The 27527-nt window shown below is 36.0% G+C and overlaps 1 protein-coding gene, 1 long non-coding RNA gene and 1 pseudogene across 2 annotated transcripts; 2 read left to right on the plus strand and 1 right to left on the minus strand.

Moving 5' to 3' along the window:
- Positions 1-3204: 3204 nt before the first annotated feature.
- LOC126611178 (chlorophyll a-b binding protein of LHCII type 1-like) lies at positions 3205-6853 on the plus strand (annotated as a pseudogene).
- LOC126611799 (uncharacterized) lies at positions 4538-5062 on the plus strand. Its single transcript, XM_050280153.1, has one exon. The coding sequence runs from the start codon at positions 4538-4540 to the stop codon at positions 5060-5062; it is 525 nt and encodes a 174-aa protein (XP_050136110.1).
- A 7711-nt stretch (positions 6854-14564) lies between the features above and the next one.
- Positions 14565-17721, minus strand: LOC126611179 (uncharacterized). The gene is made up of 3 exons (XR_007618736.1): positions 17533-17721; positions 14951-15017; positions 14565-14825 (listed from the first exon to the last, which is right to left on the minus strand). It is a non-coding gene; the product is annotated as an uncharacterized LOC126611179 (long non-coding RNA).
- Positions 17722-27527: the final 9806 nt, after the last annotated feature.

The following is a 27527-nucleotide window of genomic DNA, read 5'->3' on the forward strand; positions in this document are numbered from 1 at the left end:
CCCCTCCAATTCAGTGGATTGTCAAACCGTCATAAGTTCGATTTCCCATATTTGGACGTTTCTAACTTTATGTGAGGTACAAGACGTGAATCTCTACTTGACTATCAAGAATTTGAGACACCATTGAAGCCAACAATGGCAATGCAGAGCTGAATAAGCCTTCGTCATGATCTTCATTTGAAGACTTATGCCCAAAGCATTACAAACGGAAGTACCTCCTAAACAAGGATTCCATGACTCTTTGGCTTGCTCATACGGATTGTCTAATCATGAAAGACATTGCCTGAAACACACCCTGATTATGTCCATGAATGAGTACAATTCTGAAGTTTATAAATCCGATCGAATTTTGACTAGAGAATATTTTTCTTGTCCTTCCATGTTTCTAACTCGCCCCTGAAGTAATAGTGTAGAAAGCAGAAGTTTACCAAATTCTCATATCTGATTACTACCACAAACATATGGTAGAATCAGGGTCTGCCAAGGTGTGGCATCATGCACAACATCCACAAAACGCTTGATCCTCCAAAAATCCAAGACCTAACTTTGTCTCTTAGATCTAGTAGTGAACGATTAGGTATTCCCATAGAATGGCAACAACCCAACAAAGAACAAGGAAGCCGCAGCTCTTCCTCCTCCTCATCCTCCTCAAAGCTAAATTCTTTTTCTTCTTCTAAATTTCAATATAATCAACAAATAAAAATAAAATCCCCCACAATAAAAATGGTGGGTGAATTGAAATAAAAGGTATTTATTTTCTTTCTTTTTATATGATTTTGGTTTCCCTTTTCTCTTGTTTTCTCTTTTTGCAAAAATTTGGAACGAAAACAGAAGGCAAATCATCCTCCTCCTCTTCTTCCTCCAAAAATCACACAAAACAATATCACAGGAGGAAATCAAACGGCTCATGATGCACAAAATCTGACAATATTTATAGCCAAATTAATATCACCAACGAAAGTGCTTAAAAATTAAGCAGTAGCAGCAGCAACAACAACTCAAAAAAACTTAAACAGTAAAGAAACCCTAACTGATTCCAGAGTCTTCAAGAATGCATCCAGCGATCGATTGGAGCATATCCCGACGAATCAATCGGAGCAACTGCAAGTCCACATGTCCAAGTAGATTGAAAAACCATGAGAAATCCAAAAGATATGGAAGCCAACAGCAGCATAGAATGAGATGAAGAGGACAATACGACGGCGTATAAGTAAAGCAAAAACAGATGAAGAAGAACCAAAGAGAGATTGAAGAAATTAAATGCTGGGAAGAATGAGGATCAAAAGGAGGAAAATGAGGAGTACGGAGAAGGTTCCCTTTCTCCAGGAATCGACTCGCATCTCAAGAAATGCATTTGCCTGTCTCTCACTTCTTCTTCTTCCTCTGCTTCTTCGATCGCCACCTACAACTGCATCAACACTTGTTCTTCTCTTTTGTATCATCTTTTTTTTGCGGCTTTCAATTCATGTTAAAGTACAATTTTACCCATGTATTAACAGCTAGTTAATGGAAAAATCACTTTTGGACTAAATTTCCTAACAGAGTACACCATAGGGGTTTAAATCCAAGTTTTTTTAGCACATGAGCTATCTTCCAAATACCTTATAACCACATGGATCATTTATCCAATTTGGCCTTATTTTTATTAACCTCTTATCATAAGCTTATTGTCTCTTTTTTATTGTTTAATTTTACTTATTTTAGATATTATTTTTTGATAAAATATAATGACCATCACTAACCACACTAGGTAAGTTTTTTTTTTTTTTTTTTAAATTGTAATGGGAGAAAATTAATTTGAATAGTATGAAAGCTTTACGTTTTTTTATTTTCGACCTTTATATATAAATAATATTGGGAACTTTCATGAAAAGGGTTTGGACTAAGTTTATTTTAATAAAAAAACCATGTCATAACTTTATTTAATTAAAAAGACTTAAATTTTAATGAAAAACCCTTAAATTTTAATAAAAATGACAAAAGAACTTAAATTTTAATGAAAATGACATAATTTTAATATTAAAAAAAATTTAAAAAAAATCTAACGTGCGGACTCATGGGTCCTCACACTGTTTATGAAACTTACAGCACTGTTTATAAAAACTTACGACACTGTTTATAAAACTTACTACATTGTTTATGAAACTTAATAATACTACACCACTGTGTTGTGTTTGTAACCCAACCCACTCTCTTTTCTTCCCCTTTTCTTTCTTCTTTTCCTTTTCCCATGTGAACACTCCATAACTCTCTTTTCGAACTCTCTGCCTTCTCTCTAAACCACCATAGCCAAAAAGAACTCCAAGCACCATCACCACAAATTCCAATTTAATTGAGACCCCAAACCACCAAATACAAGACCTGTGCAAGCTGGGGATCCCTATGGTACCATTGCATTTTAAATTCTGTAATGGGAAGTAGGATTATCCAAGCAGGGGTTCTCGGTGAGAGTTGCTTTAATGGAATCGAGCTACAACCTTTGAAAAGAGAAGGTAAAATTAGCTTGATTTTGTTGTAATATGTTGCTAGTAATGTCTTCTAGCATCTTGGATCAAATCTGGGTCTGATGGAGTTTTGGGTGGGTAGGTAGGGGACGCTGCACAAAGGATATTGAGAAGAAGAAGAAAACAGAAGTCGATATTAGTCATGGTGACAATTGAAACGGACACAAAAATCACAAACCGATCGATTTTTCTTGGTCCAGTCGGGGAAGCAACGAATGACAGCTGCTTCTTTAGTAACATCACTGATCGCGATTTTTATTTTTTATGTTTTTTTTATCCTTATCATTAAATAAAGTATTTAAAGTCATTTTCATTTATTAAAATGCAAATATTTAAAGTCATTTTCATTAGTTTTCCTAATAATATTAGGTAAACAATATTAATCGTGCTAAATTATGTACACATCGAAAGTGCAACATCCCATGTTCGAAATTAAATTGCCACCCTCTTACAAACATAGCAAGTTAGCAATCAATACACAAATCATAAAACTTTCCCACAAAAATAAAAAAATTAAAAAAAAAAAAAAAAAAAAAGCTATGGAGATTCTCTTAAAGGTAAAACTCTCTGTAACATATTTTTGGAATTCTTTGTGAACTCTCTGTCATCTCAAATTTAACGTTAATTTTCATGCTAACATAATAAATATTGTGTAAAAAACACATAACATTAGGGGTATGAACAGTTTCACTTTTGAGAGTGTTCTTTGACATTTATGAGAATAAAATACCAAGAAAACTCAAAATTGAGGTTGCATTTACCAAACGCATTCCCAGCTTTGACACTTACGAACCAGCCAAAGTCCGCAATTCCTTCTCTCTTCCCCGCTCCGCTCACATGCCGCCGCCTCGGCTATCGGTACTCTCTCTCTCTCTCTCTCTCATGTATATTTAATTATCCATTAAATTTGTGGTTCATGTCTTACCTCCTGTTTGGTCGCCGGGAAACGGACGTAGAAAATAAAATTCTGGGAAAAATCGGTTATCGAAATGTTGTTTCCTGCTGCTCCCCAGGCGTGTTAAAGGGCGTGTCGCTTATTGATGATCTAGGCGAACAATGTATCAAATCGAGTCTATGCTAGGTTTTCTGGCGGCCGGAAGTAAGAAATGTAGTGTATTCAAATGATTGATGTTAGAATTTTGAAATAATTTTCTGGTCTCAGGTGTATGTGTGTGTGTGTGTTCAAGTTTTGATGTAAACAAGAAATGTCGATTTACTAATTCCGTCGTCGAATTGTAGGACTGGGTTTCGATTAGATAGTACCCTTTAATTGTTCATTTTTGAGGTAGTGAAATTACTTTAAAATATCCTCAGCCAGAGATTGATAGGGTTTTCGAAGATTCGACAAACTGTGTTGTATGCCAAAGATTGGGAATTTGGGAAGCAAAGGTCCCGATCTTATGAAAATTCTATGGTGCTCCGGGGTATAGAGTATTTGGTTGCTCATCCTGTTCCCATTTCTGTCGTTTGGTCTAAGAACTTATTCGAAGAGTTTGGAGATATTGTTGGATAATTCTTCAAAATCTAGTCTTTAGAACATTAATGAAGCATTAGATATTCATATAGGCTTCGGCTTTGGATGTGGAATTAGTAATTCAATATGTATTACGAAGAGTCTTACCGGTGGTTTGTTGGCATTTTCGTTATACATCAAGTATGGATCCATTGTAGTGCTTTCCTCCTAGTCATTTACCTATCGATTTCTTTGACTATGTCTGAGGGTTCCCCGTAAAACCTCTCCCTTCGTTTCGTGATTTGAGTTATTCCTGTATGTATGTTACTTATTCTTGATGGATGCCACTTCTGGTATGAACTAACTTGAGCTGTTTTACACAACAATTTTGCCTGAAAGTAGGATTTTCGGATTGCTTAATGCGTTAAAGTTTAGCACAATTGACTTTCTTGGTCTGATTCAATAAGAGATTTGATTTCTTTTTCCTATTACTAAAAAAGAGCGTTACTTTCTTCATCCTCGTTCATATTTTTCCCTTCCATTTTCTCAATGCAGTGACTCTCAATACCCGAATAGTGAAATGGCGAAATCACATGGCAGCAATGTTTCTCCTCCTGCGCAACAGAAAGGAAGCAAGAATGTTCAGAGTGGACATTCCCAGAATATGCTCACCTCAACCTTGACTAAAGGAAATACAACCTATGATGAGTTTAAATATGGATTCCCATCTGATGGCTTATCAACTGCATCCAATAAATGGTGGGGAAGCAATAGCCCCGATGGTAATGAAGGCCTCCGTGGGAAAGGAGCTAAGACAGAGGAAGACAAAAAACCTCAGTCTGACAAATTGGCAGATGACAATGCAAGTTCAATAATGGTGGACACAGAGAAACCTGAAAGTGGGAAAGACGAGAACATTAGTCCCCAAGGAACAGATTTGTTGGTGTCTGTGAGAAGAAGAGCTGTGGAAGAAAACCAAAAAGCACTTAAGCTTGGTGCTTTCCGGGGTTATGGCGCAAAGAAGCTAGGCAGAAGAGAGAGGAAACTGCTTCTCCGAATATTCAAATCTTCGACTCCAAAACAATGGATACATGACTCCTCTTAGATTCGAGGCGGATTGCTCTGGACGTTATAGATGATAATCCAAGTTAAGAGAATTCGAATTCCCATTCCTCTGTTCGAGGTGGATTACTCTGGACATTATAGATGATAATCCTAGTTAAGATTACCTAGTTTTTATTTTCGTTTTGTTTCTTTTTGGTTTTCTCAACAAGATTGTACTTGACAATTGACAGCTACATTGAATTCTGAATCTGGATTTTGACTGTACTAATATGATGACCTTGAGGCTTCGTTATGGTGTTCAGGATTGGATTGAATGAGATAACTCGCTGGATTAGTAATCACAGAAACTTCTCCCTAATAAACCCACCATGTTTTGGGGGATTGGAAGGGAGGAGATAATTTTCTTTCATGATTAATCCGTCTTTTACCTTCAACAGAACATTACCCTATCCATCCTAGACACCATACGAGGCCGGAATTACGTATGAGCTACCTGTATCAATTCAAAATCCTGCTTGCTTAGCTTATGTTCTGTTGATGGGGTTTAGACAGATAACTTTGTGCTCAAGAACCCAACAGAGATTTCTGCCTGATATCTAAGAGAGTACGTGGCGAAATTCTGTTGGTTACAGGTCAGCATATAAAATATCCAAAACTGTCGTACCCAAAAAATCTGAGAGGTTAATCTTCACCAATGAGTAAACAGATGAAGATGTCACATAAAACTATAAGTAGACCTACTAACTACTCTTTCCAACACAACAAGAAGCATTCAGAAACCCTACATTGTCAAATGGCTTCTTCTGCAATGGCTCTCACCTCCCCTTCCCTAGCTGGCCAAGCTGTCAAGCTTAGTCAATCGACTTCTACCCCTACTAGGCGAGGGCCGAATAACCATGCGCAAAACTGCAGCCAAGTCCAAAAATGTATCATCCGGCAGCCCATGGTACGGTCCAGACCCTGTCAAGTACTTGGGTCCTTTCTCTGGTGAGTCCCCATCTTACCTCACAGGAGAATTCCCTGGTGATTACGGTTGGGACACTGCCGGACTCTCTGCAGACCCTGAGACATTTGCTAAGAACCGTGAGCTTGAAGTCATCCATTCTAGATGGGCAATGCTCGGCGCTCTGGGCTGCATTTTCCCAGAACTCCTATCTCGCAACGGAGTCAAGTTCGGTGAGGCTGTTTGGTTCAAGGCGGGAGCCCAAATTTTCAGCGAAGGCGGGCTAGACTACCTGGGGAATCCAAGCTTGGTCCATGCTCAAAGCATTTTGGCAATTTGGGCCACACAAGTTATCTTGATGGGTGCAGTGGAGGGATACAGAATTGCCGGTGGACCTCTCGGTGAGGTGACAGACCCTTTGTACCCCGGCGGGAGCTTTGATCCATTAGGGCTTGCCGAAGATCCAGAGACTTTTGCTGAACTTAAGGTGAAGGAGCTCAAGAACGGAAGATTGGCCATGTTCTCCATGTTCGGATTTTTTGTGCAAGCCATTGTCACTGGAAAGGGACCAATTGAGAATTTGGCCAACCACTTGGCTGACCCCGTTAACAACAATGCTTGGTCGTATGCCACGAACTTTGTTCCCGGAAAGTGAAGTTGAGAACGTGAGAGAACTGGCTTTACAGATTGTGTCAGTAGGCAGCTCACAGCTGCTGTGAGTTGGGATTTGTATTTGTGTGGTTTTGTTCATGTAAATATTGGTTGTGAAAGCAATGGAATATTTCAACAAAACCCGACATCTTTCAAGCAGGAATCAATCTTCTGGCCAACTTTGGTCTCTAGAAACCTAGTTTCTTTTATATGAAAATATGACTTTAGCTCTTGAAACTTAATTTTCTTCACATAAAATCCGACATAATTTTTTTAATCGAATAAAACTCAATGATTAGATTCCACATAAGTAAATTCATTAATTAAGTTTGACTTTACGCATTTTAAAATTTTCAGATGTCTAAAATACTCATATTTAAATGTTTGATGTATACAATTAATTTCATGCGGATTGTAAGAAAGAATTAATAATTAAAAAAAAACCATTAATGTTTTAAATTCATTGCCTAATATATATTAACAATAAAACAAGCATAATATATATATATAGTGCTACTAGACCCATCTCATTGTCTTATCTCCCCACCCACATTATAATCCCACCCACCACAAAAAAGTTAAAAATTAGGAGAACTAATGAAAAGAGCTTGAAAATTTTAAGTTTTAACGATAATGACAAAATAAAGGGTAAAGTAAATAGTACTAGGATTGACTTTTTAGTGTAAAAATGCGGTTTTCGTTAAAATAAACAGTACCATGAGCTTTTCGTTAAAGTTTCCTTAAAAATTAAAATGTTATTTTCTCACCCACTATTTTTTCAAAAATAACCTCTAATATATATTTAAATTCTTTAGAAGAATAGATATTAGAGTGCTCATAAACCCAACTAAGCCTTCACTAACCGCTAAGGTCTTTCTTTCCGATTTTTATTCTGATCAAAATTCCAAAAATATGATTGAAATGAGGGATAAACAAACTCATTCTGAATTGAACTCATTTGGTTCGCCTCTGTTGCATCTTACTCCAGAACCTACACTGATCCCTGCCCACAACCACGCCCTCATTCTCCTCTTCTCTGTTAATCTCCCTTGTCTGCTCTTTGACCACCCCCATGTCAAAGAACACAAAATACATACACAGAAAACAAAAAAAGCAACAACCTCAAGAAGCTCACGAAGTCAAAACCCAAACAACCTAAATAGCTAAATCAAATCATTATAAATCACCCATGTATGCACATAGAAACCTAGTCTCCCCCACATGATGACACCTAAACCTACAACAAATACGCAGCCACACAATTCGTCCTTACGACAACAAACACCAAACGCAATTTCGTTTGTTTCAAACCCAAAATACCCACTCCTTGATCTCCATCTACACCACTAAAAAAAATCCCACACCATAATCAAATGCAATGTACCAAACCAAAAATTAAAATATGTTGAAAATTTTTAGATCGACTGGCCTGGGGGCCCTACTCTAACGACACCGATACTATCCCCAACTTTACCACATGCCCAATCCGTCAGGTGTGAGATTTTACTACAAAGTATTAGTTAGAGTAGGGTAATTCTATTTAAAGTCATCGCTTTTCTTTACCCCCACCGATGTGGGACTGCTAACACGCACCCTCACATGTAACTCCATTTAGTGGTTCACACGTAGAGATCTACACATCGACAATTGAAACTTAGAGGTCGGCTCCAATGGAGTCCAAACTTGTTTTCAATCTTTTTTCAGGAAATGACTCTTAAGATCTCATAGGTCGGCCCTATGTTAAGAGTTCAAGCTTGTTTCCAAGCCCACACTTCCTTGTGACAAGCCTTTAGCTTGCATGGACCCGTAACCGTGGACTCTGATATCATGTTGAAATTTTTTTAGATCGGTGGGCTGGGGGGGGCATTCTAACAACACCGATATTGTCCCCAACTTTACCACCTGCCCAATCCGTCAAGTGTGGGGTTTTACTACAAAAGGCATAGGTATTAGTTAGAGTGAGGTAATCCTATTTAAAGTCATTGCTTTTCTTTACCCCCACCGATGTGGGACTGCTAACATGCCCCCTCACGCGTAACCCCATTTTGTGGTTCACACGTAGAGATCTACACATCGGCAATTGAAACTTAGAGGTCGGCTCCAATGGAGTCTAAACTTGTTTTCAATCTTTTTTCAGGAAGTGACTATTAAGAACTCAAATGCCAACTCTATGTTAAGAGTCCAAGCTTGTTTCTAAGCCCACACTTCCTTGTGACAAGCCTTTGGCTTGCATGGGCCCGTAACAGTGGGCTCTGATACCATGTTGGATTTGGATCGACAAGCTCGTTGGGCCCCACTCTAACGACACCGATAATGTCCCTAACTTTACCACCTGCCCAATCCGTCAGGTGTGTGATTTTTATCACAAAATGTCTCGGTATTAATTAGAGTGAGGTAATCATATTTAAATCCCATTTTCTTTTTCAGGAAGTGACTCTTAAAAACTCAGAGGCCAACTCTCTGTTAAGAGTTATGGCTTGTTTCCTTCTTGGTGACAAGCTCGTTGGCTTGCACGAGCCTGAACCTTGACTCTGATACCATATTGAAATTTTTTTAGATTGATGGGCCCGGTGGACCCCACTTTAACAACATCAATACTGTCCCCAACTTTACCACCTACTCAATCCATCAGGTGTGTGGTTTTACTACAAAATGCCTAGGTATTAGTTAGAGTGGGGTAATCCTATTTATAGTGATTACTTTTCTTTACCCCCACTGATGTGGGATTGCTAACACGCCCCCTCACATATAACCTCATTTAATGGTTCACATGTGGAGATCCACACATCGGTAATTGAAAACTCAGAGATCGGCTCCAATGGAGTCCAAAATTGTTTTCAATCTTTTTTCAGGAACTGACTCTTAAGAACTCAGAGGCCGGCTCTATGTTAAGAGTCCAAGCTTGTTTCCAAGCCCACACTTCCTTACGATAAGCCTTTGGCTTGCACGGACCTGTAACCATAGGCTCTGATACCATGTTGAAAATTTTTAGATCAACGGGCCCAGAGGGCCCCACTCTAACAACACCAATACTGTCCTCAACTTTACCACCTGCCCAATCCATTAGGTGTGGAGTTTTCCCACAAAATGCCTCGATATTAGTTAAAGTAGGGTTTCTTTTCACCCACCGATGTAGGATTCCAACAACACACCCCTTCACGTGTAACCCCATTTAGTGGTTCACATGTGGAGATCCACACATCGGCAATTGAAACTCAGAGGTCGACTTTATGTTAAGAGTCTAGACTTGTTTCAATAGAACTTATAGGCTGTCTCTCTGTTAAGAGTCCTGGCTTTTTTCCTTCTTGGTGACAAGCTCGTTGACTTGCACGGGCCCGAACCTTGACTCTAATACCATGTTGGATTTTTGGATCAACAAGCCCATTAGGCCATACTCTAACGACACCGATACTCTCCCCAACTTTACCACCTGCCCAATTCGTCAGGTGTGAGTTTTATTACAAAAGATCTCGGTATTAGTTAGAGTGAGGTAATCATATTTAAACCCCATTGTTTTATTTTCACCCACCGATATGGGATTCCAACAAAACCTACCTCAAAGGTTTTGTTGATTGAATGTGAAAATTTGCAACTTTTTATTACAAAACAGTGACATTGATATAAGAGCCACTATGACTAATAATTAAAAATCGATTACCAAAATAAAATCAGAAATAATTCATAACAATACAAATTTGAAGTGAGAGAGGATGCAGAAATAAGACAGTGAGTAAAATTGATACTAAGTCATTATTTTTTTTCATTTGTCTTTATATGTCATTATACAAGAGGATAATTTTTATTAAACATGGGTGGGAAAATAAGACAGTGAAATGAATTTATCAGCACTCTATATATAATAATACAAGGGGTGGTTTTGGGTTAGGAAAACCCGAACCAAATGGTTCAGGAAGAGGATAAAAACCGAAACCAAACCAATTATTTCGGTTTATTGAAATTTGACCGAAATGGTTTCGGTTTTTCGGGTTGGCTGCTATTCGGTTTGGTGTCAAACCATTTACAAACTAAATGCCTTATGTCATTAATCAACCCAATTGAAGAACAAAAAAATCATAATCACCGTACTAAAATTCAACTTGAAATCAAGTTCAAATCCATTTCATTGACAGGTAACACTGGTCATTAAAGTAATTAGGCAAATCCATACAAATTTGTTCAAAGACACATGAATTCTAACAAGCATATCCTTATTGTATAAGAGATTCAATTAGACACATGAATTCTAACAAGCATATCCTCATTCTAACAACGATGGTCAACGGTAACTGATCAATGTGACTTTCTCTAAACAAAGGGTTCTTCCTAGGAATGGCTGATCAATGTCTCAGTCTGGAAGTATATTCCTCTATGATCCCACTTAGACCCATATAATTGATCCCCAGCAATCACATTAGGGAAACAAAAGGATCTGTGGTATTAAATGATGGATCCCCAGCAAAAAATTGATGGATCCTCAGCAATATATTGATGGATCCCACTTAAAATATTTTTTTTTAATTTTACGTTGAGGTTCAATTTCAGTTCAGTTCCCGATGTTCAAAACCGAAGCCAAACCATTTTTATGACTTCGGTTCGGTTAAACCATTTCAAAACCACGAAAATCAAACAGTTAGATGCAATCAGGTTTAGTTAAATTTCGGTTCAGTTCCAAGTGCCCATCCCTAAGGATATATGGTGAAGGCTGATAGGATTCAAATCAAAACTCTAATTTTAATTCAAAATTCCAAAATCGAAACCCCCTAATTACAATTTAAAATCCCTAAAACTGAAACCCTAATTCTATTTTAGAATCCCAAATCAAAACCCTTATTACATTTCAATCCCAAATTGAGACCCTAATTCTATTTAAGAATTCCCAAATCACAACCCTAATCTCCATTTCAGAATCCCAAATTGAAACCCTAATTAAATTTGACGAATTAGGGTGAAATTTTTTACTTTCTACACTGCAGGCGTCGAAGGTGAAGGAGAGTGAGAAGGCATCGTGTCGGAGTCGTCGGATGAGATAAATAGGGAAGGGGTCACATCGATGGTGTGGAAGATGTGCGGTATGGTGTGGGTGTGGTGTGGCCGGAGAAGGGCTCACACACCTTTCTAATTTTCGGCCGTCAGATCGGAAGAATTGAAGAAGATCAACGGCTAAATATTAACAAAAAGTGTGTGAGAAGTAAGTTGGGGTGTGTAGATAGCACACCCCGTGATATATTGTTATTTTGTGTTGATTTGTGAATAGTTTACGTTAGATTTGAAAATTTAACAGATGTATCAACAATCCACAAGAGTAAATTTATCCTCTCTTTCCAAGAATCTCAAGAGGTCAATACTCTCATCAAAGAGTATGTGACGAAATCATATTGGCTTGAGATCAACACCTAACAAGTGGAACATATGTCCAACCATCTGGAATTGAAGACGTCTCCCACCACGAAGAGCAATGAGCAATTCAATTGGCTAAAGCTCAAAGCATATAATATCCAAAATATTATAAATAGGCAAAAGTTGGAGAGATAATCTTTGCTAGGGACACGAGTGAAGTGGGTGCAAAAAATCACATTATTTAGTTTCGTAACTATAACACAAAAGGATTGCAGGTAAAAAGAGGAAGGGATGAATACTGATATTATTGCTTTCACTTCTTTTTGTTGTTGTTGTGTATTGTAATCGCACACGGAGTACTCTTTAAATAGAGTCACATCCGTGACAAACCAAAAAGTGAAATGATTGCCCTTTTGAAAACATCACACAACAACAATTACACTACTATCCTCAAGTCTTCCTCACTTAAAGCATGTGGACATTCATTATCACAATTTTACAACATAAAACAGTTTTTAACATTTTCTTTCTGTTTTTGGAAGTAAACTAGTGGAGCATATCAAACCCACAGGAAATCATCAAATCTCCAATTGAACAAAATCGATCGTGAAAATCCTTGGAACATCGTTTTCACCAATGAAAAAAGGAATGAAGATATCACGTAGATAAGCTCCCCATGCACCAAAATAGTATATATACCCACCTACGTCTCTGACCAAACAACAACAACATTGTGCAGACTAACTAAGAGTAATATACTCAGTAGTCATACACTATATTTCATCTTTTCTGAAATGGCTTCTTCAACAATAGCTCTCTCCTCTCCTTCTCTTGCTGGCCAAGCTGTGAAGCTTAATCCTTCTTCATCTAACCTTCTTGGTGAGGGTCAAGTCTAGGGATGACAATTCTAACCGTTAAATCCGATAATCGTGGACAACCGTCCGAATGGATTGGATTTGGATATGAAAATTCAGGTATGATATGGATATGGGGAAAAACCGTGAACTTTATTTGGTTATGGTTTTGGATATGGTTATAGGGGTCCCCAATCCATATCCATCCCTAAATCCGACCCGAATATATACTCTGTGTGTGTGTGTATATATATATATTTGATATATAATATAATTTTATTTAATTTATCAAACCCTCCCTATACTAATTCATTATGCATGCATCAAACCCTATACTATCTTTATTATGCACCAAACATCATGCATGGGGCATACCAACAACCTCATCAATTCAATACTCTTATTGTTATACTCAAACAAATTAATTCATTGAATCATTTTATATATCAATTATCAAATGTTCCAAGTTTATCAGATTCATCTCTCTTCAAGAGTCTCACTGTCAAGAAATTAATTCATTGAGTCAATTTGTTTTGTCTTCCTTTCGTATTTGCTTTTGTCCTCTTTTTTTTTATTGGACCAATTTATCATAAACAGCTTCAAATATATTGATATGTTTTTTGTAATTGGATGTTGCTATTTAATGATGGAATTAGTATCTACTAAAATTTATAGTGCATCAATTGGATGAATATAATTTTTTTTTTAATTTTTTTTACGAAGATGGATATAACCGATAACCGATTGAAAATCCGTTAACCGGTGGATATGGTTATGGATAATCTCCGATGGTTAATTTGCGGTTATGGATATGGTTAATTTTCGTGATTATAGGGATGAATATAGCATTTCCGTCTCCAAACTGAACCGTTGTCATCCCTAGTCAAGTCACCATGCGCAAAACCGCAACAAATCATGTATAGAAAGCAACAAATTAATTATTAAAACTGATACACTATTTTGGCTACATGATCTTCATGTGTCCTTTAGATATATCCTAAATGTGGGGAATGTGATATATTAAACTAGTACTAGTATAATAGAATATATAAAAAAGTAGTGAACAATATAGAATATATACAAACCTAGTGAACAATCAACATAAGTTATTCAGGGTGCGTTGACTACCTCGAACTGAACTGGTATTAGGTGTAAGACTATATTAGAGTTGCACACTTGTATTTAATATCTTATACAGATTCAGGATTGCAGAGATTGATTTCAATAATACTTGTACGCTAATAAAGAGTGTATTATTAGGATTTTATAGCTAAATGATACGATTAGTAAACCTAATTAGATATGAATACTAAGGTTTAGGTGATTAAGTCTTGTTCGAGTAGAATTACATGATGGGAAGATTCTTACTCGGACTCACTAGTAAAAAAAAATACTTTGTGCGACTTACATACATTTGTCGCGCAAAGTCAAAAATCGTTGCTCAAGGGTTTGCGTGACACACTCTTCGTCTCGCGCTAATCGTCGCGCCAAGGCAGTGACGGTAAGGTTTGCGTGATGCACGTGCAAAGTACTTTTGCGCGACACGCGTCATACATCGTGCAAAGTACTTTGCGCGATGCATTGCCTACGTCGTGCAAAGTAACTTTGCGCGACGCACGTGCTACGTCGTGCAAAGATAATTTGCGCGACGCACATCCTAAGGCTTGCGTCTTTCAAACCCTTTTTTTTTAATTAGTGAAAAATAATTTTTTTTAATTTTTGATCAATATTGTAATTAAATTCTAAAGAATAATTAATTAACCAAGCAAAAGTATTTAATTATAAAATATATGAAAATGTACATACAAGATGTCCGAACAAAAAAGAAAAAACTACAAGTGAACTAGGTTTAATAAATCAGGCTACTGGGTATCAACATTGCAAGGTGGCTCTGAGGTCGAAGGTGGAGCAAGATGAGGTGCTGGTAGCGAGATTTGGAGGCCGGACATCTATATGGCTTGTACAAGTTCTTGCACCCTCCCGACACAGGTCTTCATCTCCTCGCCCTGGGCCCTCAGCTGCATGCAAGAAAACAAGATAACTAAGGATCAGCAGCATGGAGACGATTAAAGAAACAAAAGGCAAGATATGATTATGAAACATAACTTTGCAAATAAAAAGAATGTAAAAAAACTATCCACACCTTTAAGGATTGCTAGAGCAAGGATCTCAAAGAGTAAAGATAGCGTTACAATGTACAAAATGAACACCTGCACAATCAAGGTAGACAGATTATTAACGGTGGAATCAACATAAATGACAAAAAGCAAAAATCAATGTTTGCATTCTGCACTGTATGATATATTAACAGTGGAATAAACATAAATGACAAAAAGCAAAAATCTATGTTTGCATTCTGCATTGTATGATATATTTTCAAATGGTGGAAGTGAGACAACATTAGTAATTAACAACCACCCGCCGCATACAACTATGTATCTTTGCCGTAGTTAATTTTTCATTTCTTCGAAAAGGAAACTTAACCCTATACATCAGGTTTGTCTTTGAAGATCTAGAAACAGTAAGCAAGTTGTTTTGCCACTCATATGTGCACAATCTACAGATTATTTTTAGGAGAAATTAGGTTCACATCCTTCTTTTTGTTACTCCATTAATTAAAATCATATTCAATTTTTTATCAAGATTCTTGGATATTAATAACATCATTAATTATTTGAATAATAAAATATTTTTATTTTTAAATATATTCCCTTAGTGTTAAAATTTTTAAAATTAGTATATTTATATTTATGGCTAAATTTTTTATCATATATTTTTATTTTTATTTTTAGTTTTAGTTTGTACCTATTTTTAATTTGTACCAATTTTCTTTTCATTTTTAATTTGTACCCATATATTAGTTTCTTTTTGTGCCCATATTTTTTAAAGTTTTATTTGTGTTTGTACCCATGTGTATACCGTCACGTGACATTGTATATTTAATCAATGATAGAAAAATTACATATGGTATATTTATGTTTTATGCCTAATATTTATATTTTGAGGTTGTACCCACTTTTAATTTGCAACATTTTTTTAAATTTGTAGTATTTTCTTTTTAGTTTTATTTTGTACCCATGTATTAATTTCTTTTAGCGCTTATATTTTTTAAAAATTCATTTGTACTCATAATTTTTTAATCTTTTATATGTACCCTAATTTATTTATAATGTACCCATTCTTCTTTATTAATGTACCACTTTGTTATATATGAAATGTACCAAATTTTTTAACACCATGGATTACATTCTTTTGCCATTTATTATTTCTTATTTTTACATAGTTTTTATCCATTTATTCAATCAAAATGTTTGAATTTTTTTATTGTAACCGTTTCTAATAGTATCATAATGAGGGATTTTAAATTTATAGGATTATAAATCTCATAAAATATCAAACAATTAATGTCAAAACTATAAAAATATAAATATTAATTGTAATATAATGAGTTGTACAAAGTTAAGAGACTTTGATCAAACTTTGAATACCATTAAAGTTTTAGTCAAAGAATGTTAAGGATTAGGAACCGCATCAAAATTATCCCTTATTTTTAATTTTCGTTCTTTTAATACTCAAAAACAATTCAAAGAGCAAGAAAAGGGTTTCAAATGACAACCTACAAACAAACTAATATACAATTATTAACATCAATCTGTGCAAGAGAAAGGCCATTCTATTGCTAAGAAAACGAAAATAGAATGGACCTAGTTAGTAAGAAAAAGGCTGGTTCAGAGTAATTGATAGGTCCAGAAGCTTAGTGACCTCACCGAATCCAAACACCGGAAAGGAGAAACAGAGACAGAATAATCACTTCCTTGTGCCAGGAAGTGTTAAAACATTTATCAACATCTGCTCAAACTCTTGCCACAAGAGTTTACATTTGTTAGCATAAGTGGTGACTTGTAGGCAATGACAATCAATCCCAACTCTTGGTAGTAGTGTTACTATTGTTGTTACTATTACTGTTTTGAGAAACAAAACTATCTAACTTACAAAGTAAATAAAATATGATGTTTTAGTAAACCACGCCTAGCGATATTTCGTATCATGGTTAGCGTGGTTTCTTCCTAGCACACAAATCACACACCAACTTATACTTTGTCGTTAGCAAGTCTCCCCACATTCAAAAGGCCACATGGCGCAGTGATGAACCTAACTGTACACTTGACAAGTTGAAATAATGCAGAAAAATAAAAAGAACAGAGAAATAAACCTTCAGGGGCTTTAAGGGCACCTTTCTTTAAGGCATGCTCAAAAAAAAATAAAAAATCGAAGAATTCTAGGTCTAAAACAACCATGTTTACAGGAAACTTAATTTAACATGTTGTCCCCTGGTACTCAAGATATGTAATGATTGCAGTTAAATGGGAACCTACAACTTGACCACAATTATGCACGTAAAGAAATCACTCTCTTGAGATCCAATTCCCCAACCAATCAAATTATCAAATTTAGAAACGAACACAAACCAATAATATCCTTTAATTCAAACGTGTTTTCTGTGGAAATTATGCTGATTACCGTGAAATTATCCAATAATATCCTTTAATTCAAACGTGGTTTCTTCCCAGTACACAAATCACACACCAACTTATACTTTGTTGTTAGTTTAACTCACTCAATGCAGGTCTCCCCACGCTCAAAATGCCACAAGTTGAAATAATGCAGCAATTTGGTAATAGATAAATTTGTGACAAAAACCCATCGAAAATCAGAAACCCTTACCTTGATTTTGGGACTTGATTCGCGTCGGCTTCGAGATTCCCATGGCGGCCTGTCGTTTGGGTTCAAGGTCTGGGTTCAACGACCCAAGAGGAAAGACAGGATTTGAGGTCAACGGGGAAAGAAAGAGAGGGAGATTTGGGGTCTACGGGGAAAGAAAGAGGGAGGGTTCAATTATTTTGTCAAAACTTGGAAAATTGAAAAAAAAACCGCCTATTTTTCACTATTGGACCGCCAAATTTATCACAACTCGCGTGGCGTAGTTATACAATTTGACGTCGTGCAAAGTGGTTTTGCGCGACGTTCACATTAAGGGGTCTCGCAAAGTATTTTTTCAAAAAACAAAATTATTATAAAAATTACTGAAAAATGTGATTTTCCTCCTTTCAAATTAAATTTTTTTTAAATAAACCCCACAATAATATATTTTTCTAACAAAAACCCACAATAATTTTTTCTACATATATATCAATTAATTTCTTAAGTGTTATAAGTACAAAATATATAAATTAAAATCTACTTTGTAAATATATATACCATTGAACTTGATGAGAAACGCATTGTACGAAACTAGTTTCAATGATCTAACCGTCAAACTTGTCTGTATATGCTTCGAGATCGCATACGCCAAAAATTGCAAAAAGAAAACATTCAGAGATCAAGTAATGAGACAAAACATTTCAACGACTATAAACGAAAATTCACAATTTAACAGTTAATTTAACTCCGATTTTGATGATTTTTTACAGTTACACTCTTAACCCTATATGAATACAATGAACTAATTCGATCGTCAATTTAAAACATTGACACAAGTGGATACCACAAAATCTTATGTTATACTTAATGAAAAGTATAAATAAACTTTAAGTGTTAGTAAATCTAATGTTTTGATGGGATACGCATTGTACAAAACTAGTTTCAACGATCCAACTGTCAAACTTGTTTGTATATGCTTCGAGATTGTATACGCCAAAATCGTAAAAAACAAACATTCAGAGATCAAGTAACGGGACAAAACTTTTCAACAGTTATAAACGAAAAATCACGTTTAACGGTTATTTTAACTCTGATTTTGATGATTTTTTTTACAGCTACACTCTTTAACCCTATATGAATACAATGAACCAATTTGATCATCAATTTAAAACATTTACATAAGCGTATACCACAAAAGAAAAAGGCAATGCAAGAACCCCAAAAGAAAAGCAAAAGGGGAAAAGGAAAAAAAAAGACTTTGCGCGACGTAGGAACGTCGCGCAAGTCATACCTACGTCACGCAAAGCCTTTTTTTTTTTTTTTTTTGCCCCTTTGCTTATGAGTACAAAATAAATTTTTTTTGCCAGGCTATGGAGCTGCTGCCATCGGCCAAGATGTTAGAAAGAAAGGGGTGGAGGAATTATTTTTTTAGTTTTGATATTTAAAGGAGTAAAATCGGAATTAAAATCCTCATAAGAAACAATATTAGGGTGATTACTTAGAATAATTACGTTCAAATGACATCACCCAAGGACTATGAAGTTGAAACCAGAGTACATTAACTCCAACAAGAATAAGTTCTAACTGAAACCCTTGGGTGTACATGACCACCCAACGACAACCAATGCTCTTATTGAGTGAAAGAGAAAACAGAAAAAGACGACCAAGCAAAAGCAGAAACTCAAATGTACTAGTCGGCTCCATGTGTGCTAGTACCATAAATTTCAAAACAAGATTATCAAAACCCAGAAGAAAATTAAATCACTTGCACCCTAATCGTGCACACACTTGCACCCTAATCGTGCACACAACGTAATGAAAATTAAATCACTTGCACTCTAATCATGCACACAACTTAAGATACGAAAATAAATTAAATCACTTACCTATTCAATGGATACAAAACATTAAGAAAAAAAAAGGGCAGTAAAGTCCGAAACATTAAGAGAGAGAAAAAAAAACGGCGGTAAAGTAAAGGATTATTTGGACAGCTTTAAAACAGCATTGTTGCAATTGTCATAATTCATAAAGTCGATATTAGCATGTGGCTAAATGAGGAATAACAGACTTGATACCAGGACAAATAAAAGGAAACCGAATGCAATAACCAATTTAGGTAGACGTTTAGAAGCATCTGAAGGCAGACCACCTCGATCAGCCATCCAAGGAGGTGGCATTTTTCAGTTCGTTAAAGCAGAAATTTTTCAAATTAGAGGACTGCAGGATCTCGCCCTCTATCCAAGGAGTTGAACGCACTGAGACAGACGACACCCTTGCTATCTGAATGTAATCCTACACATTTCAAATACCATATAACTAGTAAATAATGCTCAACATTCAGTCATCATATAAAAGTTCTAAAAATAATCTATAACATCACAATAAAAAATAGTAAGGCCAAGTTAGTTGTTTCTGTATACAGTACAGAAACTAAAACCTCAATTTTGCCATAGATTGATTTTGAACAACAAAATGGTTAGCTTTTGATGATGCCACAACTTATGAAGTACAGTGGTAATCTAACATGGTGTTTGAGGTTCGGTTCCAATCAGTGGCGGAGCCAGGAATCTTACCACAAGGGGTCTTAGTGTAAGTCCAAATAAAAATTTAGGATGGAAAAACATATTGAAAATGAAATCATAGTACTTTCTTTCATAATTCATAATGTAAACAATATTACAAGCTATAATTGTCCATGACGAGGTTTCATATTTTGAAAACGAAGCATTATAGCTTCATTTTCAATACAAGCAAAAATATCTCTCTCAATATAAACAAGCAAGCTATCACTCAACCATTGATCTCCCATTTTGTTCCTAAGTGGACCCTTAACAATATTCATGACAGAAAATGCTCTCTCCACTGAAGCAGTTGCAACTGGTAAAACTAAAAACAATGTAATGAGCAAATATACATAATTGAATACTTGATGCATCCTTGTCTCCACCATTTTTTTTTGCAAGATCACCAATCCCTTCCAATTGAGAGAAATCACTACTGGAACGCACATAATAAATATAAATCTCAAGTTGATCTTCAAGTGTCAAACGATCCTCATCCGAAAAGTCTTGAGGATAAAATTGAGCAAGACGAAGTAACTTTGGTTTATCAAAAGCTACAAATGAATCTTTCGGACTCAAACATGTCAAACAAATAAGCAACTCAGTATTTACCTCATTAAAGCGATCCTCTAACTCTGTAATTTGCTCATCAATGACATAAATAAAGAGCTCCACACGATAATGATGACGATTTGTTCTTATTGGAGCATTACGCCTTGACCTCCCTGGAAGTATAAATGCCTCTTCCACGTTAGGAACATCAATATGATGTTTTTCACAAAAAGAAGATACTTCATCAACTAATGCATCGAACCCATTATTCCTCATCCAATGTAGCTTTTCCCTACATGATTTCACTAAAGCCATTGCATTCACAATTTCTTGATCTTTCCTTTGCAATGCTTGTGACAAATCATTTGTGAATCCCAATATGACTTTCATCAAGAAAAGGTGAAATATAAACTCAAAAGTACGTATTTCTCTCATTAACTTATTTGCATCACCCGCACTTTCATTGGGATTATCATCAATAACCATTTGAAGCACATGAACCACGGATGTAAACATGGAAATAATGCTAATCAAGGTACCATAGTGTGAGTTCCATCGTGTGTCACCGGCACGTTTGAGACTTGTTTCTTGATTTAAGCCTCGTCCCGTTATAAGACAATCATTTTCAAAAGCTATCACAAGCTCTTCTTGAAGTTATTGTCTAAGTAAATCACACCGCTTACAAGATGCTCTAACATGATTAACCACACTATTAGCCGTTGCAAAAAAAGAGGCAATGTCTATATTCTTCTTTGCTACGGAAACAATAGCTAGTTGAAGTTGAAGAGCAAAGCAATGAACATAATATGCACAAGGTTGTTCTCTCAATATCTTTGTTTTAAGACCATTCAACTCACCTCTCATATTGCTAGCACCATTATAACCTTATCCTCGTAGCTTGGAAATGCTCAAACCGTTGCAAGAAAAGAATGTGTCGATAGCATCCTTTAGTGAACTTGAAGTAGTCTCGGTAACATGTTGGATACTCACAAATCTTTCAATTACATGCCCGTTGTCATCCACATAACACAACACCATAGCCATTTGCTCTTTCACCGACACATCACGTGCTTCATCCACCAATATTGAAAAGAATCTATCTTTTAGACCATCCATGATAGCATCAAGTGTTTCAAGGGCACATGAATTCACAATTTCTTTTTGAATGGAAGGAGCTAGTAATTTGAGATTCCTCGGAGCATTTTCCATCACAACTTCTCTAACTTTATCATCATTATCTGCAATGAATTGCAATAGCTCCAAGTAATTTCCCATATTGCTTAAAGTGGCACTTTCATCATAGCCACGAAAAGCAAGACCTGTTGCAATAAAAACTTAGTGCACTTGATTGATGCATTCAAGCATGTGCGATAAGCCTTACGAGCTTGGTCAAAGTGTTTGCTCACTACCGTTTCAATATGTGTAGCTTGATTCATCAAATTTGTAGCAGCTTCTCTAGCATTATTATGAACACTCTAAACCGGTCTAACATGCATCTTAAATCTGTCTCTCCCTTTCTTCCAAGTCTTAAATCCATCTCTAGTAAAAGCTTCACTACCCACTTGTTCAAAATTGGTTTTAAAGAGATAGCAATAAAGACAAAATGCCGCATCTTTAGATATACTATACTCCAACCAATCAAACTCATCAAACCATTGGGGAATGAAGCGTCGATTAATTCCCGACATATTAGTTATTGGGAAATTATGACCTCTAGGTTGACAAGGTCCTTTTTGTATATATGATCTTCGGACCTCATCTCTCATATTAGCATCATAATCTATCATTTGAATTCTTAATCCAGGATCCGCTTGAAGATTACCCAAAACACCATCTAACTGACTTTGTCTTGAACTTGGAGTTCTTGAACTACCAACAGTATTTGAACTATCAACATTATTCGAACTACCCGAACCCGATGATGACTTTCTCTTAAAAAACCGTTCCATAATAATTCTACATATACAAAATATTCAAAATAAATACTCACAATATAAACAAACCATCAACATAATCAAAATAAATATGAATTGGATTTCAATTAAATTAAATATATTCTACATATACAAAATAATGAAAATAAAAACTCACAATATAAACAAACCATCAACATAATCAAAATAAATATGAATTGGATTTCAATTAAATTAAATATATTCTACATATACAAAATACTGAAAATAAAAACTCACAATATAAAAAAACCATCAATATAATCAAAATAAATATGAATTGGATTTCAATTAAATTAAATATATTCTACATATACAAAATAATGAAAATAAAAACTCACAATATAAACAAACCATCAATATAATCAAAATAAATATGAATTGAATTTCAATTAAATTAAATATATTCTACATATACAAAATAATGAAAATAAAAACTAATCAAACCACCAATATAATCAAAATAAATATGAATTAGGTTTCAATTAAATTAAATATATCATACATTATACATAGGGTTTAGAACTTACTTGAATTGTGAAATTTCACAATAACAATGTTAATGAGCAAATACAAAGAGAGTAGCTGGCGCGGCACCACCACCACAGCGACGACGACGGCAGCACAAAGGCACCTCAATGGCGACAGCAAGGGAGGAGATGGAGTTGAGGGTTTTGGGGGGGGGGGGGGACTGAGTTTGGAACTTAGGGTTGGAGAAGGAGAAAACAAAAGAAAATTTGGGGTTTTGGAATGGGGGAGTTGGATCTGTGAAAAAAGAAGGAGAGCTGTTTTTTTTTTTTCTTTTCAAACCTGGCCCAAAACGACGTCGTTTTGGCCAGGTCATTTAAAAAAAATTGCCTGGGCCAAAACGACGTCGTTTTGCCCAGGTTGTTTTTAAAAAAAAGGCCCACGCGCGGCGCCTCCTTCTTCTTCAACCTGCAAGGCTGCCTTCTTCTTTCAAACATTCCGTCGAACACATGGTGTGCAGCTCCGAGGGGTCGCACCAGCAGCTCCAAGGGACCTCTAAGGTTATTTCCATGGCTTCCAAGAGGTTGTGCGACCCCATTGACCCCGCTATGGCTCCCCCTCTGGTTCCAATAGGTCTTGCTTTCAAACCTCTAAAGCAACACTCCCCAATTGATGGGGAAAACATATAAGCTCCATTAAATCCTAGAAAATAATCAAAAACATAACAACAAAAGAGTATAATAAAAACCAGCAAGTCCATGCAAATCTGAGTTAAACTCGATCGTAACGAACTTAAAAGTTTGTGGTTTAAAAAGCTCTAGCCTTTGATATGCCTCTATATAGCAAAAGAAATGGAAGGCAATAAAATTCAAGTTTCTCACTAACTTTCAATAACTTTCATATTTGGGAGAATCAGAGTAGTAACAATCACAATATCACATAACCCCAGAAGTAGAACCCAACACAGAATTGCTCAAAACAAAAATTCCAAACAAAATCTACTGTTTCAGCAAAAACAAAACAGTCGTTGATTATTTGGGAGAATCAGAGTAGTAACAATCACAACTAACAGCCGTTGGCTGTAGAGATAAGATACAATAATCAAATCTCTACAAGCTTCGACCATGGCAACTATCAACAGTACAACTATCCAGCTCAAACCTAAACCAAAATAATATAAAGCTTTTACCTAAAAAATAAATGTCACAGCATCAAAAATAAATGTCATACTTTCTTTTATACCTTTTACCTAAAAAATGCTGGGAAGATGGTCTAGAAAAAGGTGAACAAAAGAAGATTAGGACAAACACTACCCCCATGTGAAAACAACAACAGCTTTTGCAATCGAAAAAAAAAGAAAGAAAATGACAATGGCTTCCTACTGACAACAGTTTTAACAGAAAAATCATGATACGTCAAAGGAAGGAAGTTAATATCCGAGATATACTAACATACCCCTCAGCTTTCCTAGCAGTACTTATGAGAGCTCGCCAAGCAGTCAGAGAAGCAAAAGGAATGGCACTGGCTTCCTAGAATCACATAGTAAGATCAAGGTTCTAAAAAACATTAGCGCTAGTCAGGTGGTGGGCTAGCACCTAGCGCCTAGGTGGCGTTTAGGTGAGCGCCTAGGCGGATTTAGGTAAATTTCTTGTATATCTTGTAAATAAGTGCATATTGACACCTAAAAAAAAACTATACTTGTATGGATAATAAAATAATGATAAAATGCAAATTAGGTACACTATTTCCATAAGTATTGGATGAACTTGTAGTAAATCCATCATTTGCAAATTAGATACACCATTTCCATAAGTATACCACCATGAAACCAAAAAAGAAAAAAGCACGCAATTAATAAAAATAAAAAAATAAAAAACCTCCTAGGACCGCCTAGGACCGCCTTGCCCGCCAAGCCACCCAGCCCGCCTAGGCGCCACCTAGGCCCAACCCGATTTTTCCGCGCAATTTGCCCAAAAACGTCTTGGTTGCTAGGTGCCCAGCGCCTAGGCGGCCGCCTAGGGCGTTTTTTAGAACACTAAGTAAGATAAAGCCAAATTGAGTTGTCAGACAACAATAACCGGAATATGAATTTAAAAACTCTCATCTACATGACAACATCTCACCATGAAATCCTAATGTATACATAAATCATGAAAGAATTGATAACATGATATATTATGTTCATATTGCATCATATGCATGGAATTTCACAAATCACCACTTTAAATATTTTTTCGACAAAGATAACAATGGGAGTAGAAACAGAAACAAAACAAAACAAAACAAAAAAAAAAATCAACAAAGGATTCGATATGCACCCTCCCCTTTCCAGACCTTACTTAAACTACAAGGATTCGATATTTCCTCTTATTGCTATCTGTCCATTTTCACAAGGCAACATGCTGCTTAATAATTGTAGCTTAATTAACTTTGAGTTCCATTTCATATCAAGTAGTTTCTACTCCAGTTCATCTAACCAATCTAAGCTTAAAAAAAAAAAAAAAACTGTTTTTTCTTCTTTTTCAGTTGAGCAAGGAGGAAAATTCAAATTTGAATGGCTGCTCTCTTGCCTCTTCCCTGGGTTTTGAAGCTAGTAAACCTTTCAAAGCTAGTACATCACAAGTAATCAAATGAAAAAATAATTAATAAAAAATTTAAGCTCCAAATGTACATTATTCAGACAAATGAACACAATCATACCACTAACACACTCAGAAGCATCATTACATTATAAAAGCAGTTGAATAACTAGAAAAGTATGTGTGTGTGTCAAATGATCAAATGATCATTTCCCTCATTTTGTGGGCAAAAAAAACAGAACTTAGAAATGAGATTAATCTAAAAACAAGGTGAAATTTGACTCACTTAATTGGGAGGATTGATGGAGACGGCGTGAGCGTCAAGAAGGACCTCATGGGGCTTGAGATCAGGGATTGAAGAAGGTTTCGAAGAGAGATGGGGGAGGGAGGTAGCTGCTGCAACTGGGCTTGCAATTTTTGCCTCCCAAACTGATTAAGTGGAGTAGAAAAAGTCGTTGACTTTGCGCGACGTACGTACACATGCGTCGCGCAAAGCTATTTTGCGCAACGTACGTGCAAAAAAAGCGGTGGTAAAGCATTCTTGGTTTGGCGCCAAGATCTTGCGCGACGCACAAAACGTCATGCAAACTACCTTTGCACGACAAAGGTAGGCGTCGCGCAAAGCTGTTTTGCGCGACGCATGAACTTGTGCGTCGCACAAAGCTATTTTGCGCGACTCCGGCGTTCGTCGCGCAAATGCCGTTTGAGTGACGTTTTATGTTATCGGTCGCGCAAACATGCTTTGGGTGACGAAATTTGCTCCATCGCGCAAACAAGTTTTTCTACTAGTGACTCCACCTCTTTTACTATATAACAAGGGTCCCTGCTCTCACATTTGATACACAGAAATAACCCTTCAAGCTCCATTAAATAGAGCTGTGATAAAGTGAGTGAAAAAAAGTAGATCATTTGTTTTTGCTTTGGAGCTGTCACGATACAAGGAAAGATGCCTACACTTGGAACATTGCTCAATGGAGGTTCCGCAATAGAGGTTCTAATTCATATAAGTGTTTTTAGTTGATTATGATTTTCCTTTTTATATAGGGATTAAGCTGAATTGACTTAGAATAAACTAAGTTGAACTAATTTAATAAAATATTTGATACAGTATCAGACTAAGAAATAGAATAATTAACAAACTCTAAGTCCATTTCGTCCAAAACAAACAAACCCTGTAAAACCATCGACGGGGTAATTCATACATGCCATTAGTTGCTAATTAATTTAGAAGTGAGTTGGGCTGGGGTGTTTTAAAGTTATCTGCCTAGAATGTGGGCTATAAATTAATATATGGGGCCTCCGGCTTATGACATGCAGAAATTCTTTTTCAACTTCCTATATATGGTAGCTAAAATAATTAGGACAAAAAACAGAAACTGGTTGTCACTTGTACCCAGCTCATTTGCTACATTTGATACTTTTCTTTTGGCAAAGCATAGTAAAAGTTAGTTTATATGAGGCACAGTATTTTCTTGATCCAAGAATCCAGATGGGACATTCATTATTTATAACATAAATAGGGGAAACTACATACATAGAGAACTCCTGTTGTTTTATACCTATATTTATACATTGATCATCGTAATTGATGCCTACAACCTTGCTTGAAGCTTCAAGTTAGAATGATTTTGATCCAAGTCGTATTCGTAACAACCCAATCTCGAGGTCTTACTGAATCGGTGTATCGTTATTAGTCCAAGTCCAAATAGATTAAATTCGAATTTAGAACCTTTTTCAATATTCGTAATCATCAATACAGTTAAAATCACATATGCAATTGAATACGTAACATTGAGTTCACACAATCCAATGAGTTACAGTTGAGTTTGTTTTTATGCGTTTTTTTCTTTACATTAAGGGTTTTTATCACAAATTGTTCCTGAAATTGATAATCATCATCAAGATGG

This window comes from Malus sylvestris, chromosome 17 (genome assembly GCF_916048215.2).
Source record: "Malus sylvestris chromosome 17, drMalSylv7.2, whole genome shotgun sequence".
Taxonomy (NCBI): domain Eukaryota; kingdom Viridiplantae; phylum Streptophyta; class Magnoliopsida; order Rosales; family Rosaceae; genus Malus; species Malus sylvestris.